The sequence below is a fragment of the Stenella coeruleoalba genome, assembly GCF_951394435.1.
Source record: "Stenella coeruleoalba genome assembly, chromosome: 3".
Taxonomy (NCBI): domain Eukaryota; kingdom Metazoa; phylum Chordata; class Mammalia; order Artiodactyla; family Delphinidae; genus Stenella; species Stenella coeruleoalba.
In genome coordinates, this window is record NC_137148.1 from 48134014 (window position 1) to 48154660 (window position 20647).

The following is a 20647-nucleotide window of genomic DNA, read 5'->3' on the forward strand; positions in this document are numbered from 1 at the left end:
TATTCAGAATTTTTTTCATTTTCTTAAAAAATTTATTTTCCAAGGCAGTACGTTTCTGATATGATGCCTCATATTAAGAAAGTAACTTATTCTTAGAAAAAGATGAGAATTTATATAGAGAGAGTTTAGGATATGATTATTATTGTGTGTAAGAAATCTCAAAAAGGGTTTCTTTTAAGTCTTTTATACACTGAACTTGTTATCTCACTTATTTGTAAACACATGTATCAACTGTCAACATATAGTTGAAATAATGGGACCAGTCAGTCACTCAACCCTATCCTTTTAGGTTTTCTTCAAAGTCCTTACTTGATGTAGCAAATATAAATGTTTAAGGAAAGCAGTTTGAGATCATTTCTTAAAAACTTTTAAAATTGTGAGTTATAACACAGAAAAGTGCATAGAATATGTATGTGTAGATTAACAAAGTGAACCAACATCCAGGCCAAGAAATAGATGACTCTCGGCACTTTGGAGGGTTCCACATGTCCCCTTCCAGTCAGTCATAGGCTCCTTTCTGTTTCCCATGGTAATCATTGCCTGATTTTTTATGGTAATCACTTCTTTGGTGCTTTGTGTTTTAACGTTAACATCACTAAACACTGGTTTAGTCTTATCTGATTTTAAACATTATGTATCTGACTTCTTTCATTCAAAATCATGTTTATATGATTTATTCATATTGTTTCACGTACCATTAGTTCATTTTTTCATTGCTCTAAAGCAGCACCAGAAATACCAATAGAAGTACAGTGTGAGCTACATGTATAAGTTAAAATATCTTGTTAGCTTCACTTAAAAAGAAGCAAGTAAAATTAATGTTAATAATGTTTTATTTATCTCAATATATCTAAAAAATTAATTCAATATATTCATGTCATACCAACATTCATCAATTCAACAAAAATATTGATATATTTCACTTCTTTTCCATATTAAGTCTTTGAAAATCTGTTGTCTGTTTTACACTTACAGCACATCTCACATCAAGCTCTAGCCACATTGCAAGTGTTCAATAGCCACATGGCTAGTGGCTACCTTATTCGACAGCACATACTCTATAGAGTATTCTAGGTATGGGGACACCACAATTTATTTGTCTCTCCCACTGTTGATGAACCTTGTTTTGAACAGAGCTGCTGTGAACATTCTTTTACAAGTCTCCTGGTATCTTATGATACTTTTAATATGTCTTTTATGTCAGGGGAAAATCCACATAGACATATTTCTTCTAGTGCTCTCCATGTCAGTCTCAGCTTTATTAAAGTAGCTGTTATAAGGTGTGTAAAGCATTTTACTTGGTAGAGTCTGCCAGTGTTGAGTAACAGGATTGTAAACAAGTCTGCCACAGAAGTACCCTGGACCCACCAAAAGCACATGCATTCAAGGACTTTTTAAGCAGGCTTCTGCTCTGTCGTATCATCTGTCTCAATCATGTTACCTTGTGAAAATTCAGGCCAGCTAACAGTCATCTCAGAGATTTCTCAGGAGCCTATTTGTGGCTTCCTATTAAATCGCTCATTGAAGGCAGAAGAATAGCATATACCATTTCTTCAAACTTTTATGCACTCTCTCTTTTTCCTTTTTTTAAAATTCATATATTCCATTTGGTCATTTTGTTCTCTGAGTTTTAGTTTAACCAGAGGTCCACATCAACAGTAAGGTGTTTGTTCTGCATTTGTCTTCCTTGTTTTGAAGGATAGCAGCCCCCAAAGTTTCTTATCTAAAAGCTTTTAAAATGCATTTCTGTGTCAAAATAGTGGGACTAATGAAACAATCTAAACTAAACTTGGATGTGAGAAAGTGTTCACATGACATTATATTTCTCTCAGACTTTCTAAAATTAGAAGAAAAAGATGTCTAAGGAAATATCAAGGGCAGAATGCAGGTTAGCTTTAGACTCAATGTGATTTTCAAATAACTTTTGCATGAGAACAGCTTCACGAAAGCAGTGAACTTGAGAAGTTTATCCTGCCAGCTTTCTCTCCACTTAATTTATCATAAGATTTGCTCCTAGCCTGGAAATGGGCCAATTACACAAGCTGCCTTCCTGCCTTCCATTCTAGTGTGACAAGTGGCAAAAAAAGAAGAGAGGTAGAAAGCAGGCCATGACCTTAAGTGTTGAAATGGGAAATCTGCTCCCTGGAGGGTCTTATTTTAACTGTTAGATTGATGACTTAGTAGGGGGTGGGATTTAAAATGTTTTGCAGTTATTTGACTACATGGTCCCACCTGCCTCCAAACATCTGTACATTAAGTGTTTTCTAAGTCATTTTAAAAGCAGTATTTCCTTGTATGGTTTCGAGGGTATATTTTTTCTTTGAGAAAAATGTCTTGAACATGAATGTTGAGAAGAGTTCATGTTTCTCTAAGGAAAAGCATCACTTTTACCTTGCTAGATAAATAGGGTTAGGATAGGATTTAGATTAGATTATCTTAATAGGTATCTATAGGTATCTATCTTAATAGGTATCTATATATATCTTAAACAGAATGAGGTTTAGCTTATCTAAATCCTTTATAAGAGAAATTCATAATATAATTTTTAAGTAAATACAAACTATGTTGATAACAGTAGGTTTTTCCTTTTCCTTGTGAACTTGTCCTAATGCTTCTTAAAATTCTATTAGTTGCTTTACTTACTATTTTGAAATATTTTATTTTTAAAAGAATTTTATGCTGAGGAATTAAAAGCTTTTTCAAGTCTATTTCAGGCATATTGTTTCTCAAAATTTCCTTGTAAGCTACATATTGCAAATTTATAATTGTAATAGTTTCTAGACTAAGAAGCCAAGGAGAATGGGTTAGTGACTTATCCAGGATCACAGGTTGAGTGAAAGTAGTCGGAATATAGAAGTAGTCATCATAATAGTTCAGTCCTTGTCAGTTTTTTACATTTCATTTTGTTTTCATAAAATGTCCTGCATAATTATGATTAGATTAAATCAATCACTATATGCTAAAAAGTGGGTATAAGATAGTTAATGTTAATGGCCCTCCAAGGAGATTGCCAGTTGTAGTTTTGCATTGATAAACAAAATTGTTTGTCTTGGTTTTATATTAAAATAAGACTTATGGGCTTCCCTGGTGGCGCAGTGGTTGAGAGTCCGCCTGCCGATGCAGGGGACATGGGTTCGTGCCGGGAAGATCCCACATGCTGCGGAGCGCTTGGGCCCGTGAGCCATGGCTGCTGAGCCTGCACGTCTGGAGCCTGTGCTCTGCAATGGGAGAGGCCACAACAGTGAGAGGCCCGCATACCGCAAAAAACAAAACAAAACAAAACAAACCCAAAAAACTTTCTAGCTTCCATATTGTTAAGAAAAAGCTATTGTCTTTGCTAAGTATTTATTTGGAAATTTACTGATTTCTTAGTGCTAACCCAACTCTCTTGATTAATTCAACTCAGCCTTTTTTGGTCTTTTATGCTTCTTATTAAAGGAGTGCATTATAAATTAGTAAATTGTGGTGTAGGGACAGAACATTGAATTTGAAACCTGGAGGCCTAGAGTACAGCATTGTCTCTTCTGTGTATTACCTATGTGACCCTGGGTGAGACTCATTTTTTTCCTCATATTTAAAATGCTCATAATCTTCTCTAGCAGCGTTGGAAAAATTTTAGTCATATAATATATACATGTGTAAAATATTAAAGAAAAGAGAGAGTTTACCTTATGTTGGGGTACCCGTAAGTGGTCATAGTTAAAAAGAAGAGGGAAGAAACCAATTGGGGGATGGATGATAATAGAGTTGTAGGTCAGCTTGCTGTGCTCTGACTGTCTGGCACATATTTCCTCCTCTTCTACTTTTTTCCTTTTGCTCTTTCTTTTAGTGACCTCCCTATGGGATAGCCTGTACTGGGCAAACTACAACAAAAAGGGACAGATGGAGTGGAAACTGTGGCATTGGTCTCTGCTTGGAACAGAGGGAAAGGGTGTCATTTCTGTGGCCCTTCTACTCCCAGAGCTTGAGTCAATCCCAAAAGTAGGCTAGATTCATCCCTCACTTCAGTGTCATGTGTCCAGTGATACCATCTCAGTTAGCCAGATGTAGAAGGGATGTAAAGTTGACCCAGGAGCAACTTGGGGGTTAGGGGCATCAACCGTCTGCACAGTTGAAATTCCACGTGTAACTTATAGTCATTCGGTCCTGGGTACCTGCGGTCCTCTATACCTGTGGTTCCTCATGCCCACAGTTCTTCTGTATCTGCAGTTCCATGTCTGTGGATTCAACTGGGGATTATGTAGTACTGTAGTATTTACTATTAAAAAAAAAGTCCGTCTAAGTGGACCCATGTAATTCAAACCCAGTTGTTTAAGGGTCAGTTGTATTCATGTCAGGTGAGGGTGGACACATGACATCTAAGATGTTTTCCACTCCCAATTCTGTGACTCTTTGGTGATTGTATTTTTTTTTTTTTTTTTTTTTTTTTTTTTTGCGGTATATGGGCCTCTCACTGTTGTGGCCTCTCCCGTTGCGGAGCACAGGCTCCGGACGCACAGGCTCAGTGGCCATGGCTCACGGGCCCAGCCGCTCCGCGGCATGTGGGATCTTCCCAGACCGGGGCACGAACCCGTGTCCCCTGCATCGGCAGGCGGACTCTCAACCACTGCGCCACCAGGGAAGCCCTGGTGATTGTATTTTTTACAGAGACACAGGAGGCACCTAGGATCCATACTCCAAAGATGTACCTCTTGTAGTTCTACCCAAGTGTGCATTTGAGTGTTGTTCTTTCATCAGACATTTCAATTTGTTTGAGGATGGTTCTTATAAAACTACCACTGTAAATTCCATTCATGCTTGCCTGTCCTGCTTAATTTAGCCTTCGAATGCTTCTGTGTCCCAGCCATCATATATATGTCTATTCAGTCTCTTCCAGATATTACCAAACAAGCAAATCTATTCAGCCATCCCATGTCTGTTGTATAGCTTATGTTTACTTGATTATAAGCTCCATCAGGGCTGAAACTATGACCTGTGTATTTTGCCAGCCTCCCTAAGGACAATATTTAAGAAAGTAATGGGCACACTGGGACTTCCCTGGGGGCGCAGTGTTAAGAATCTGCCTGCCAGTACAGAGGACACGGGTTTGAGACCTGGTCTGGGAAGATCCCCCATGGCACGGAGCAACTAAGCCCGTGCGCCACAACTACTGAGCCTGCTCTCTAGAGCCTGTGAGCCACAACTACTCAGGCTGTGTGCCACAACTACTGAAGCTCGCGCGCCTAGAGCCCGTGCTCTGCAACAAGAGATGCCACCGCAATGAGAAGCCCACACACTGCAATAAGAAGCCTGCACACCGCAACAAAGAGTAGCCTCCGCTTGCCGCAACTAGAAGAAGGCCCTCGTGCAGCAACGAAGACCCAACGCAGCCCCCCCAAAAAAGCCCAGGACCAGATGGCTTCACAGGTGAAGTCTATCAGACATTTAGAGAAGAGCTAACACCTGTCCTTCTCAAACTCTTCCAAAAAACTGCAGAGGAAGGAACACTCCCCAGTTCATTCTACGAGGCCACCATCACCATCACCATCACCAAAACCAGACAAAGATGTCACAAAAAGGAAAACTACAGGCCAATATCACCGATGAGCATAGATGCAAAAATCCTCAACAAAATACTAGCAACACGTTAAATCCAACAACACGTTAAGAGGGTCATACACCATGATCAAGTGGGATTTATCCCAGGGATGCAAGGATTCTTCAATATATGCAAATCAATGTGATACACCATATTAACAAATTGAAGAATAAAAACCATATGATCATCTCAATAGATGCAGAAAAAGCTTTTGACAAAATTCAACACCCTTTTATGATACAAACTCTCCAGAAAGTGGGCATAGAGGGAAACTACCTCAACATAATAAAGGCCATATATGACAAACCCACAGCAAACATCATTCTCAATGGTGAAAAACTGAAAGCATTTCCTCTAAGATCAGGAATAAGACAAGGGTGTCCACTCTTGCCACTATTATTCAACATAGTTTTGGAAGGCCTAGCCACGGCAATCAGAGAAGTAAATGAAATAAAAGGAATCCAAACTGGAAATGAAGAAGTAAAACTGTCACTGTTTGCAGATGACATGATACTATACATAGAAAAGTCCTAAAGATGCCACCAGAAAACTACTAGAGCTAATCAATGAATTTAGTAAAGTTGCATGATACAAAATTAATACACAGAAATCTCTTGCATTCCTATGTACTAACAACGGAAGATCAGAGAAAGAAATTAAGGAAACAATCCCATTTACCATAGCAACAAAAAGAATAAAATACCAAGGAATAAACCTTAACTAAGGGGGCAAAAGACCTGTATGCAGAAAACTATAAGATACTGATGAAAGAAATCAAAGACAACACAAACAGATGGAGAGATATACCATGTTCTTGGATTGGAAGAATCAATATATATTTTTAAAATTTATTTTATTTATTCATTTTTGGCTGCACCGGGTCTTTTTTGCTGCACGTGGGCTTTCTCTGGTTGCGGTGCGCAGGCCTCCCACCACCGTGGCCCCTCCTGCTGCAGAGCATGGGCTCTAGGCACGCGGGCCCCAGCAGTCATGGCATTCAGCCTCAGTAGTTGTGGTGCGCGGGCACAGCAGTTGTGGCTTGCGAGCTCTAGAGTGCAGGCTCAGTAGTTGTGGCGCACGGACCCAGCCACCCCATGGCGTGTGGGATCCCCCCGGACCAGGGATCGAACTCGTGTCCCCTGCACTGGCAGGCGGACTCTCAACCACTGCACCACTGGGGAAGCTCTGGAAGAATCAATATTTTGAAAATGACTGTTCTATCCAAACAGTCTGCAGATTCAAAGCAATACCTATCAAATTACCAACGGCATTTTTCACAGAACTAGAACAAAAAATTTTTACAATTTGTATGGAAACACAAAAGACCCCAATAGCCAAAGCAATCTTGAGAAAGAAAAATGGAGCTGGAGGAATCAGGCTCCCTGACTTCAGACTATACTACAAAGCTACAGTAATCAAGGCAGTATAGTACTGGCACAAAAACAGAAATATAGATCAATGGAACAGGATAGAAAGCCCAGAGATAAATCCGCACGCCTGTGGTCACCTAATCTATGACAAAGGAGGCAAAAATACACAGTGGAGAAATGACAGTCTCTTCAATAAGTGGTGCTGGGAAAACTGGACAGCTACATGTAAAAGAATGAAAGTAGAACACTTCCTAACACCATACACAAAAAATAAACTGAAAATGGATTAAAGACCTAAATGTAAGGCCAGACACTGTAAAACTCTTAGATGAAAACATAGGCAGAACACTCTTCGACACAAATCACAGCAAGATCTTTTTTGACCCACCTCCTAGAGTAATGAAAATAAAAACAAAAATAAACAAATAGGACCTAATGAAACTTAAAAGCTTTTGCACAGCAAAGGAAACCATAGACAAGACAAAAAGACAACCCTCAGAATGGGAGAAAATATTTGCAAATGAAGCAACGGGCAAAGGATTAAGCTCCAAAATTTACAAGCAGCTCATGCAGCTCAATATCAAAAAAACAAACAACCCAATCCAAAAATGGGCAGAAGACCTATAAGTAGACATTTCTCCAAAGAAGACATACAGATGGCCAAGAGGCACATGAAAAGATGCTCAACATCACTAATTATTAGAGAAATGCAAATCAAAACTACAATGAGGCATCACCTCACACCAGTCAGAATGGCCATCATCAAAAAATCTATAAACAATAAATGCTGGAGAGGGTGTGGAGAAAAGGGAACCCTCTTACACTGTTGGTGGGAATGTAAAGTGATACAGCCACTATGGAAAACAGTATGGAGATTCCTTCAAATCCTAAAAATGGAACTACTATACGACCCAGCAATCCCACTACTGCGCATATACCCAGAGAAAACCATAATACAGAAAGACCCGTGCACCCTGGTATTCGTAGTAGCACTACTTACAATAGCCAGGACATGGAAGCAACCTAAATGCCCATCGACAGATTAATGGATAAAGAAGATGTGGTACATATATACAAAGGAATATTACTCAGCCATTAAAAGGAATGAAATTGGGTTATTTGTAGAGACATGGATGGACCTAGCGAGTGTTATACAGAGTGAAGTAAGTCAGAAAGAGAAAAACAAATATCATATATTAACGCATATGTGGAGTTTTAAAAAATGGCATAGATGACCTTATTTGCCAAGCAGAGATAGAGACACAGACCTAGAGAACAAATGTTGTATGGATACCAAGGGGGAAAGGGGGAGGTTGGGAGGAACTGGGAGATTGGGATTGACAGATATACACTATTGGTACTATGTATAAAATAGACAACTGATGGGAACATACTGTGTAGCAGAGGGAACTCTACTTAATGAACTGTAGTATCCTAAATGGGAGGGTAATCCAAAAGGGAGGGGATATATGTATATGTATGACTGATTCCTTTTGCTGTGCAGTAGAAGCCAACACAACATTGTGGAAGCAACTATACTCCAAAAATAAGTAAATAAATAAAAATTTAAAAATTAAAAAAAAGTAATGGGCACTCACAGTTTGTTAAACAAAAAGTAACAGTGTCCTTTATTATGTAGTAAAGGCCATTTATGAGAAACCCATAGCTAAAATCATACTCAGTGGTGAAAAGCTGAAAGCCTTTCTTCCAAATTCAGGAACAAGACAAGGATGCCCACTCTCACCACTTCTATTTGACACAGTATTGGAAGACCTAGCCACAGCAATCAGACAAGAAAACCAAATAAAAGTCATCCAGATTGAAAGGGAAGAAGTAAAACTGTCATTATTTGCAGAGAAAGCCCTAAAGTCTTCACCCAAAAACTGGTAAATGAATTCAGTAAAGTTGTAGGATGCAAGGTTAATATACAGAAATCTGTTGCATTTCTATACACTAACAATGAAATATCAGAAAAAGAATGTAGAAAAAAGACCTGTTAAAAATTGCATCAAAAAGAGTAAAATACTTAGGAATAAACTTAACCAAGTAGGTGAAAGACCTATACTCTGAAAACAATAAAACACTGATGAAGAAAATTGAAGATGATACAAAGAAATGGAAAAATATCTCATGCTCTTGAATTGGAAGATTAATATTGTTAAAATGGCTATACCACCCAAAGCAATCTACAGATTTGATGGAATCTCTATCAAAATACCCATGACATTTTCCACAAAACTAGGACAAAAAATCCTAAAATTCATATGGAACCACAAAAGACCCAGAATTGCCAAAGCAATCTTGAGAGAAAAGAACAAAGCTGGAGCTATCACCCTCCCACACTTCAAACTATACTACAAAGCTACAGTAATCAAAACAGCATGGTACTGGTACAGAAACCAGACACACAGGTCAGTGGAACAGAATAGAGAGCCCAGAAATAAATTCACACACCTATGGTCAATTAATCTCCAACAAAAGGGGCAAGAATATACAATGGAGAAAAGACAGTCTCTTCAACATGTGGTTCTGGGAAAGCTGGACAGCCACATGTGAAACAGAGATTAGAACATTTCCTCCCACCATAAACAAAAATAAATTCAAAATGGATTAAAGACTTAAATGTAAGCCCTTGAAACCATAAAACTTCTAGAAGAGAATATAGGCAGAACACTCCTTGACATAAATCATGGCAATATTTTTTTGGATCTGTCTTCTAAGTCAAAAGAAATAAAAGCAAAAATAAACAGCTAGGACCTAATTAAACTTCGAAGCTTTTGCACAGCAAAGGAAACCATTGACAAAACGATAAGACAGCCTACAGAATGGGAGAAAATATTTGCAAATGACATGACCGACAAGGGATTAATATCTAAAATATACAAACAGCTCATGCAACTCAATATCAAAAAAAAATAACCCAATCAAAAAATGGGCAAAGACCTGAATAGACATTTTTTTCAAAGAAGACATACAGATGGCTAATAGACACATGAAAAGATGGTCAACATCACTAATTATTAGAGAAATGCAAATTAAAACAACAATGAGATATCACCTCACTCCTGTCAGAGTGACAGTCATCAAAAAGTCTACAAATAACAAATGTTGGAGAGGATGTGGAGAAAAGGGGACCCTCATACACTGATGGTGGGAATGTAAATTATTGCAACCACTGTGGAAAACAGTATGGAGGTTCCTCCAAAAAAAAAAAAAACACTAAAAATAGAAGTAACAGGACTTCCCTGGTGGTCCAGTGGCTAAGACTTCACACTCCCAATACAGGGGGCCTGGGTTCAATCCCTGGTCAGGGAACTAGATCGCACATGTATGCCACAACTAAGAGTCCACATGCCGCAACTAAAAAAGATCCTTCATGCCGGAGCTAAGACCCAGCACAGCCTAAATAAATAAATATTAAAACAAAATAGAATTAACATATGATCTACTCCTGAATATTTATGCAGTAAAAATGAAAACAGTAATTCTAAAAGATACTTGCACCCCAGTGTTCATAGCAGCACTATTTATCTAGAATAGCCAAGATGTGGAAGCAACCCAAGTGTTCATCAACTGACAAATAGTTAAGAAGTGGTATATAAATGCAGTGGAATACTACTTGGCCATATAAAAGAATGAAATTTTGCCACTTGTAGCAACATGGATGGACCTAGAGACTATTATGCTCAGTGAAATAAGTCAGACAGGGAAGGACAAATACTATATGATATCACTGATATGTGGAATCTAAAAAATAATAAAAACAAATGTATGTAGCAAAACAGAAACAGACTTACGGACACAGAAAACAAATTAGTGTTACCAGAGGGGTGAGAGAAGGAAGGGAGGGGTAAATTAGGGGTATGAGATTAAGAGATATAAACTACTGTGTATAAAATAGATAAGCAACAGGGATATATTGTATATAGCACAGAAAATTTATAGCCATTATCTTATAATAACCTTTGACGGAGTGTAATCTGTAAAAATACTGAACCACTATGCTGTACACCTAAAACTAATATAATACTGTAAATCAGCTATACTTTTTTTTTTTTTTTGCGGTATGCGGGCCTTTCACTGTTGTGGCCTCTCCCGTTGCGGAGCACAGGCTGCGGACGCGCAGGCTCAGCGGCCATGGCTCACGGGCCCAGCTGCTTCATGGCATGTGGGATCTTCCCAGACCGGGGCACGAACCCGTGTCCCCTGCATCGGCAGGCAGAGTCTCAACCACTGCACCAACAGGGAAGCCAGCTATACTTTAAAAAAAAAAGTAACCGTATCATTTTTTATTCCATTTTGTTCTTGGTAAGAACCTGGAGATTTATTCTTGTACACATAACGTGTTCCAAATCTAGCAGTGAGTGACAGTTGGAGTTGTTTGATGGAGGCCTCATGTCACATCTCTCTTCATTTTGTTTCTCTGTCGAGGGTCATAGTCCTTGTAATTGGGCTTGCATTAGCAATCAGTTTGTGCAGTTATCCTAGGGAGATAATTTTGTTATTACAGGCATTATCCTTTCTATCGTAGACCATTCTGGTGTTGACAGTTGGTGAAACAAAGGTATGACCTACTACTGGTGGTCAATGTAATTAGCAAATCTATCTATAGGACAGAATTAAAGTTGCTTTAAATGTGCTATCTCAAAGTACGGTAGTGTGAAACTTAAAAGTAAAAAAAAGAAAAAGGAGACTGCATGTTGAAAAGATGTATGGAAGTATAGAAGTATCTGAAGATAAAAAGACAAGAACTCACTGGCTCCCACCAGCTCCCCTGCCTTAGTCTCCAGTAGCCCCCTTATTCCCTGGCAACCATGGCTGACAGTGTGGTTTAGAGTCTTCAGAGGCAAGTTTTCTTTGTGCACACATGTATGCAATTTTTAAAAAACAATTTTAAAAACTTATTTTTTGCAGTTTCTTTTTTCTTTTAATATATCATGAATATCTTCTCTTGTTAGTACAAATAGGTCTTGTACTGTGTTAAGTGTTGCATGTAGTATTACATACTCTGGATATATTTAATCATTAACATACTGAAGGATTTTGAAGTTGTTTTCATTTTTTTCCTACTATGTGCAGTGCTGCTGTGACCATTCTTTGTGTATGTGTGGATTTGTGCAAATGCTTTTGAGGAATAGATTCTTAGTAGTAGAAATGCCAGAACAGTTGGTATTGGCATTTTGGGTTTTGTAATTGCTGCCAAATTTCCCTCCAAAAATTACCAGTTTTTCCCTTAAGTTTTAATTAGAACTTGATGTTTCCATAATATGATTTTTATTTTGTTCTAAAAAATTGTTGAAATATACAATCATGTACACATGATCATCTTCACATGAAAAAACATTTTAGCAAATGAGAAGTAATCTTAGGACTTCTGTCTCCTAATTGGGAGGAGTCACACCTCTGACGCGTCATGTATTTGATAGGGTAATGCAGAGACAGCCAAGTTACTTTTAGCCCAATACCCTTTATCCTTTCTCTTTTCACCTCCAAATCTTGCCTTCCCTCACACCCTATAGCCATCTCTGACACTACCCCAACTCTCATAATTTTCAAAGAATTGTTACCAGCTGTGATCAGTTTCGTTGCCATCCCTATCTCCTTTAACTGATCCTAAGTCTCCATGTTGGCTAGATGAGCTTATTATTCCCATCTCCCTCCCTGTAGGTTTCTCTTAACTCCCACTGTAAGAGTATTCAGAGTGTTTAAGAGTTTAGAAGTTAGACAGCCTACATTAGAATTCTGGTCCCTTTGCTTTCCAGCTCTTTGAGTGGAGGCGAGGAACTGAATCTCTTCAGGGCTTTGTTTTCTTATTTGTAAAACGTGGTTAGGAAAAGAGTGCCTATTTCATAAGGTTAGGAGGGTTAAAAAGGAGTAAATCTGAGTTGCTGTTATGCCCATCATTGTGATGTGGCAGTTGACGTGAGTCTTCAAGACAGTTGAGGAAAGTATTTGTGAACTTTTTTTAAAAAACATCTTTAAAAATAACCTGAGCAGGGGCTTCCCTGGTGGCGCAGTGGTTGAGAGTCTGCCTGCTGATGCAGGGGACACGGGTTCATGCCCCAGTCCGGGAAGATCCCACATGCCGCGGAGCAGCTGGGCCCGTGAGCCATGGCCGCTGAGCCTGCGCGTCCGGAGCCTGTGCTCCGCAACGGAAGAGGCCACAACAGTGAGAGGCCCGCGTACCGCAAAAAAAAAAAAAAAAAAAAAAAAATTCTGAGCAAACCATTCTTGAACCTTGCAAACATAGTAGATCTCTTTTAATAAATCTGAAGAGTCAGGTTATGTAAAAATGAGACTTACTGAGAACTGTGCATTTAATTATTTATGTTTGTGTACCAGGTAATTGCTAATACATTACTACATTTGTTAGCTAAGTTATGGAAAATGACTTACCTCTTAAGCACAGAGTACTCTGAATTTTTTAAATGAGGATTAGTGAATGTACAAATATTTTATTGCTTTTTATCCATATAAAATACATGATTATTTCTGTACATGAATAAGTATATCATTGAACTTCTGAAGTAAATTAAATGATAATAAGAGATGAGTAATAAAGTCAGGTGAGAGGAAAAGAATAGAGGAAGGGCTGTAAACCCTGACAGGCCTATTTGAGTTCCCTGAGATATATCCTGATTACCGTGCTACTTATTTATTTCCTTGGAATTTAGCTAAAGGGAAGGTGGCTTGTTGAGGGAGCAGAGCCTGGTGCATGCCAGGGCTCCCTGTCATTAGCCTGCAGGCTAAGGAAAACAGGTTGTCCTCTAACAGCTCCTGGAGAGGACACCACACTGCACCATGGCAGTAGCATTACGTGGACTGACCATTGAGAATAGGTGATGAAGGATCTGGCTCCTTCAGCCACCACAAAATTGTATATTGAAATGAAGGCATTAGGCACTAACTCGAAATGGGGATTTCAGTAAGAATAAAATTTAAAGCTTTTCTCAAGTGTGTGTTTATTCAATGCACATTATTTTTCAGTGGTCTAGTTCTTGTCCTCTCTAAAGAAAGATTTTTTTCTGAGCCTGAATCTCTAAAGTTTGCTGCCTTGCCTTTCCTCTCTTGGTGCCAGTGGTTGATATCAGGATTTTGCCTTCGGCTTATAAGACAGGTGTACTGGTGTCTTTGTAAGCCACAGACTTAATGTTTCCTATCTTTAACAGCAGGCACTAAAACTGTAGGAGATGGCATTCTTCTATAGGTCCTGCAAAAGAGGCTGAATTAATCACCTCTGCAGTGTAGACATCTGCTGCCTGCATTCTGCCTCTGTAGACTGAATTTGACAATTTAATTTTAACAAAAAAGAACACTGCTACATAAATATAAAACGCTTAAAGCATTATTTAGACAACAGTGTTACTAAAGCATGAAGATGTAAACTAAAGCCTTTCGCTGCTTGTTTGAATTTGTTTTCCAGCAGTTTAAGAAAAAAGAAAGCTTTAAGTTCCCCGTTAGAACCCAAAGCTTTGGATAATTCCACATACCAAACATAGCATAAGCCAGTTGTGAACATGTCTTAATATCTCAGTTTAAAATTTGCAGAATGATTTGGTGTTGCCCAGTGCTTAGAAGTGACTGTTTTTGTGACAAGAGACAGATATCTTAGTCAATATGTCCTAAATTTACTTCAGTCAGTACGCTGGAGAGGCATCTGTCTGATGACTTAGAACCCTGAATACTTTTCAAAAGTAAGATCCAAAATGTGCCACCATGTTTAAGATTCTCTCCAAATATAGACTAGTGTTTCCCAGCCACACTCCCCACCCCCATTGCCCCTGCCTTTTTATCTGTGGCAAAGATTCTGATTCAGTAGGTCTGAAGTGGTGCCTAAACATCTATTTTTCACGGTGTGCCTCAGGAGTTTTGATATACTCCTAATTTGGGGAACCGCTGGGGTAAGAGTTTTTGATATTGGGGTAAATCAAAACTAAATCTGAACCAAATCAAGTAGCAGGCAGGGAAAGCCAAAGACTTGGACAGTAGTCCTTCTTGTCTCTGAACTCTCCTTTGCTCTTCTCCTATGGCATTATGTAAGCAAGGTAGGAGGGTGAATCAAATCCACACACCCTAGCTGGGAGTGAGAGACAAACTGCTTCACTTTTTTCAACGGATAATTTCACTTTCCCTGAAGGCTTGAAACTTTGAAGAGGTAAGCCTCAGTAATAAAATGCTCACAAAGATTAACTATACACTTCTAAAAGTTATAGCATTTATAATTATAAATATAAATAAGGGTTAAAAAATATGATAGGTTTTAAAACACTTTAATGGATCATTTAATTTACATACACAGGTTCTGGTTCCTGCCCAACTGGGGGAATATCTAATAGCAAATGTATAAATACATGAATTATGATTCTCTTCGCATACCTTCCTCAAAGCTAAATGCTGAGAGGTTTGTCTTTGATTATAGACAGCTGTTAACAAGTAGAAATAAATTTTGCAAATCTACATTTTATACAGGGCTTGGGCAATACTTTACTGCATGTAATCAAGACATGTTAGCATTTAAGTGTTTAAACTTGGGAATTAAAGTTTAATAAATAGGACTCCCCTGGTGGCGCAGTGGTTGGGAATCTGCCTGCCAGTGCAGGGGACATGGATTTGATCCCTGGTCCGGGAGGATCCCACATGCCACGGAGCAACTGGGCCCGTGCGCCACAGCTGCTGAGCCTGTGCGAGCCACAACTACTGAAGCCCGTGCGCCTGGAGCCTGTGCTCCGCAACGAGAGAGGCCACTGCAGTGGGAGGCCCGCACACCGCGGCGAGGAGTAGCTCCCGCTCGCCTCAACTAGAGAAAGCCCGCACACAGCAACGAAGACCCAACACAGCCAAAAATAAATTAAAAAAAAAAAAAGTTTAATAAATAAATTTGCTCTTTTGCGAGGGGGTTGTTGTTGTGGACATTAATTTCCTGTTCTATAATGTACAGTGTACATGTCTTTATTCCTAAAATGTTGAGTTGTGTTTAGAGTAAATTTATGTTTTATTTTTCAACTGATTACTTAATTTTTTATTCCTACGTTATAGAAGTTTAAGGTTGAGGAAGTGGAGGCCTGTCTTTGTGCAGTTGTGTGTCTGTGTCTGTGAGTCTGTGTCTGTGTCTGTCTTTCTCTAGAATCAAAGGGATGAGCTAGATTAGGGGTTACAGATGTAACCCCAGTGGTTAGTTAACTCTTCACGACGTTGTGTGTCCTTAAATTTTCCTGTAAAAGAGAAACACACTAACAGATCTCAGTATCCTTCCTTAAATTTATCTTTGATTTACAGTTGACTTGACTACTGCTGCCTTGATACCTTCAGGGTTAAACTTGAGCTCCAAGGTTCTGGGATATATTCTTCAGCAGGGGAGAGAAATGGGAGACCGGATTTGGCATTGTGGCTGTGGACACGTCATAACCACTCTGAACCTGTTTCTCCTTCTGTAGAAAGGGGATCATAGCTATACTCACCTCCAGGGGACATTGTGAGAAGAAAATGAGATAGAGCATGTGAGGATACTTTAGCAGTGGTTCCTTTCTGTTAGGGTTCCTTTTCTTGTTAGGGGTGGAATGTATTTATGCCTTTCTCTCTCCCTCTTTTCCCCCGTTCCTCCCAGTACTTGATTGCCTGATAATGGCAAACGCCGGCTAGGTGTTAGGAGGCAGTGGTGAACAGGGCAGATATAATCCTTGCTCTCTGGTAGCTTAAATAACTCCCTACTTGCCTACTCCCTACTTGGAACAGCTTTCTCTGCCTTCTGGAAGAGCCAGTCTCTCCTGCTCTTCCTAATAGGCTACTCGTTCCCGTTGCTATCCTTCCTCATTCTCTTGCCCAGCCTTTAAGTGTTGGCCTTCCTTAGGGTTCCATCTTAGATGCTCTCTTTACCCTGTATTGCGTCCCATAGTATATCCAGCTCCCTACTTGAAATCCTGTCCCCTCTTCTTGACCAGCTATCTCAGAGGTACTTGAAATTCACCATGTCTAAAACTGAACTCATGGACTTTCCTGGCAGTGCAGTGGTTAAGACTCCACATTTCCACTGTAGGGAGTGTGGGTTCAATCCCTGGTCAGGGAACTAATATCCTGCATTCTGCGCGGTGCGGCCAAAAATGTTTTTAAAGAAATAATAATAATAAAAATAAAATTGAGCTTATGATCTAAACAGTGCCCCTCTCTCCCCCAAAACTGATCCTGCTCTGGTGGTCTGTGTGTCAGTGAGTTGTCCAGTATTTCGTCCAGTTGTTTAATCCAGAAAACCATGTCTCTCTCAGCCCCCTGATCGCCCATATCTCATGTATCTACTTCTTCACCAAGTCCTTTTGCTTTTATATCCTAAATTTCTGTCAGGTTCTCCATTTCTGTTCTCACTGATGTTCTGTTCTCACTGAAGAGTATTCCATTCTTCCACTTCGGATAACCTTGTCGTGAATTCCCACTCATTACTTTTAGGGAGAAAAACTAAGCTCCTCACTTGTCGGGGCTCTCTGGCCTGGCAAGAGTTGTCCCTTCTCTTCCCCAGAGTTGCCTTGTATTGCTCTTCTTCCTTATCATCTACTTTTGAGTTGCATGGACATGGACTATCTTTTGTTTCATCCACGTACCATGTTCCTTTATGCCCGAGACCTCTGCCTAAGCTCTTAGTCTCACATGCAGACCCAGTGCTTCCTTTTCCTGCCTTAATTTATCTTCTAATCTACTTAAGGCAGATCTCAGCTCAAATTCCATTTCCTCAAGGTATGCTTATTCTGCCAATTCAAGGCCGGGTCAGAGCTCTCTGATACGATCTCCTGGCACTTTGTCCTCTTCTATAAACAATTAGTTCATTTATTATTATATATTTGTATGTGTGATTATTACATTTGATATTTATTTCACATACTTAAAACAGTGTTTCTCATATAGTGGATTGCAACCCATTATACATTATGAAATCAGTTTTAAAAATTATGACAAGCCTTTAAAAAAAATGAAATAGTATAGAAAATATCAGACCTCTTCACTTACAATAAGGGTAGTTTTTCATCATACCTTTGCTTCAGATTAATAAATAGGTGTGATCATATAAGTGTGCAGATACACAGATGTATTGAGTATGATATAAATTATATTTCTTATTGTGGGTCTCAGTCAAAAAAGTTTGAAAGCCACTGAACTAGGTGGTAAATTCTGTGAGGAGAGGAATTCTCTTTTGTACCCCAGTCCATCCCCAAGTCTAGCAGAGGGCACTCACTCAGTAAATATGTCGGCTGAATGACTGAAAGCACACTTTTTCAGGGAGGTTCACAGACCCATTGTCTTCCTCCTAGGGATTAATGGACCCTGGTTCTAAGCACATGTTAGTGATTATTTCCCCCGCCAGTTGAGTCTGCATTAGATCATTAAAAGAAAAGAAGTGTAGAACCACACCTACACATGTATTTTTTTAAGGGTTGATAAGGCAATGAAACACTATTGAGAAGAGATTTTAGATTTAGTTTTTGTATTACTTAAGAATCTTAGGCCTTAAATACCATTTTATTTTATTTTATTAATAAATAATGAAACAATTTTCACCTGCCTAAATATCTGGGTAATTTTTGAGTTTCTAAGGTAGTCTACACACAGGGCTTGTTACATAGCTGTTCTCTTTTATGCGTACTTCAGCAATAAAATATTTACGCAGTTTTGGCAAGGTGATACTACAACCTGGTTTAGTACAACAGCTGCACTGCCTGTTCCCATGTGGCTTGATTTCCCTTTTTAATCTTTGGTTTTCTGCAACTAAAGACTTATGTCAGCATGTAGTTTATACAGCAGCAGATAATGGTGAAAGCTTCTTGAATTAACATAGTAAAGAGAAATACGCTGCTGAGTTTACTTTGTTTCATATTTTTCTGATGTCTCTGAAAAGCATTTTACTAACGTGTCCTACACAGTAGAGCTTTTATAAACATCACATATTTACAATGAGACATTTTTGTGAATTTTTTTTTTCTTTAGGGAACCTGTAAACTCATCTCCAAAGGTATAGTCTCTGATCTTAAAAAAGGGAAACATCTCAGCTCTAAAGTCATCGCCGTTTGGCCTAGCACAAATCAGCAAAGTTCTGGCAATAAAAGAATAATTTTTACATTTATTTTCGGTCATACATTTGTATGTATATTGAAATTGAGATTGGATTAAAAAGTGTTTAGGCAAAAAATACAGAATCTTAATTCTTTTCAAGTTTATTATCAGAGCCCTTTTAGCCCAGCGTTTTTCCTAGCATATGTGTTATTTTTTTCTTTCTATTTCTAGGTGCTCCTGATCCAACAGCAGGTGCTAGTATAGATGATGAAAACTGCTGGCACTTAGATGAAGAGCAGGTTCAAGAACAGGTTAAACTGTTCCTTTCCCAGGGCGGGTACCACGGATCAGGGAAGCAGCTTAATTTGCTCTTTGCAAAGGTATGACTTTTTATTTTTAAAGAAATATTCTAAATATATACATTTATAGAAAGTATATATGATCATGTTTACAATAGGATAAAGGCTTCTTTTTAAATTCTTATTTATTTTTTTAAGAACTGGGAATTCCCTGGCGTTCCAGTGGTTAGAACTTGGTGCTTTCATTGCCAGGGCCCAGGTTCAATCCTTGGTTGGGGAACTAAGATCCCACAAGCCATGTGGCATGGCCGGGGTGGGGTGGGGGGAAGAATAGACTAAGTTATTATCAACCATTAGAGACTTCTGTGTTGTAATGCAAGCATTAATTTACTTAGGTGTCTTTAGACAAGATATGGGCCATTTTTGTCTTTCTCAGCTCTTATTAATAAAATGGTGGTAATTTATACAGTTTTGAAAAACTGTTCAGTACTAAAAATAAAATAGCTTAATGTTATTTGAAATGCCATCTTTTCAAGTTTTTTCTTCTTCTAGTTAATTTTCCCAAGTAGAGCATACCTTTGAATATAGTCCTTAAGATGTGCTTTATATAATTAGTTTAATGTTGATATCTTTAAATTAGTTTCAAGAGCATAAACTTTGGAGTCGTACAAACCTGGGTTTAAATCTCAGTTCTAAATCTTATTGAGTGTATGTACCTTGGCAAGTTATTTAAGTCAGTTTCCTCATCTATAAAATTAGCTAATAGTAGCATATCTATTCAAGTTGTTGTGATTATGGTGTTAAATGATAATGGTGTCTAACAGTAGTTGGCCCTTGGTAAATGTTAATTTTCATCACCAAAATTTGATAGCCTAAGAAACAAAGTTATCTTCATTATAAGTTCATTGTGAACAGAAGCTGTGTCTTGCTTTACACAGAACTCTTAGTACCATAAACACATGTCTAAATACTGGATAAAATGCTTTTTAAATAATGTTAAAGCAATGTCTTTTCATTGGGGGTACAGCCATCTTTATAGATAACGTATTCAAATTGGTTTTAAGGGAACAGATAACTGTGTTCATTGATATTTATGTTAAACAACTTCTCTAATATTCATAATACTTAAAAGCTTTTGTAGTTCAGAAGAATTAGAGTAAACTCTGTTACTGCTTATAGCCAAAAATTAGTGTATTCTGATTAATGAAAACCCTTTAAATGAAGATTTATCCCGGGACTTCCCTGGTGGTTCAGTGGTTAAAACTCCATGCTCCCAGTGCAGGGGGCATGGGCTCAATCCCTGGTCAGGGAACTAAGATCCAGCATGCGCGTGGTGCAACCTTAAAAAAAAAAAAAAGATTTATTCC

The 20647-nt window shown here is 38.6% G+C and overlaps 1 protein-coding gene across 1 annotated transcript in view; it reads left to right on the forward strand.

The window, feature by feature from the left end:
- The window catches only part of ZSWIM6 (zinc finger SWIM-type containing 6), a 205089-nt gene that overhangs the window by 128389 nt on the left and 56053 nt on the right, over positions 1-20647 (forward strand). Inside the window, exon 3 of the mRNA XM_079915979.1 lies at positions 19213-19361. Within this exon, the coding sequence (XP_079772105.1) occupies positions 19213-19361 (149 nt within the window). The remainder of the gene's footprint in view (positions 1-19212; positions 19362-20647) is intronic.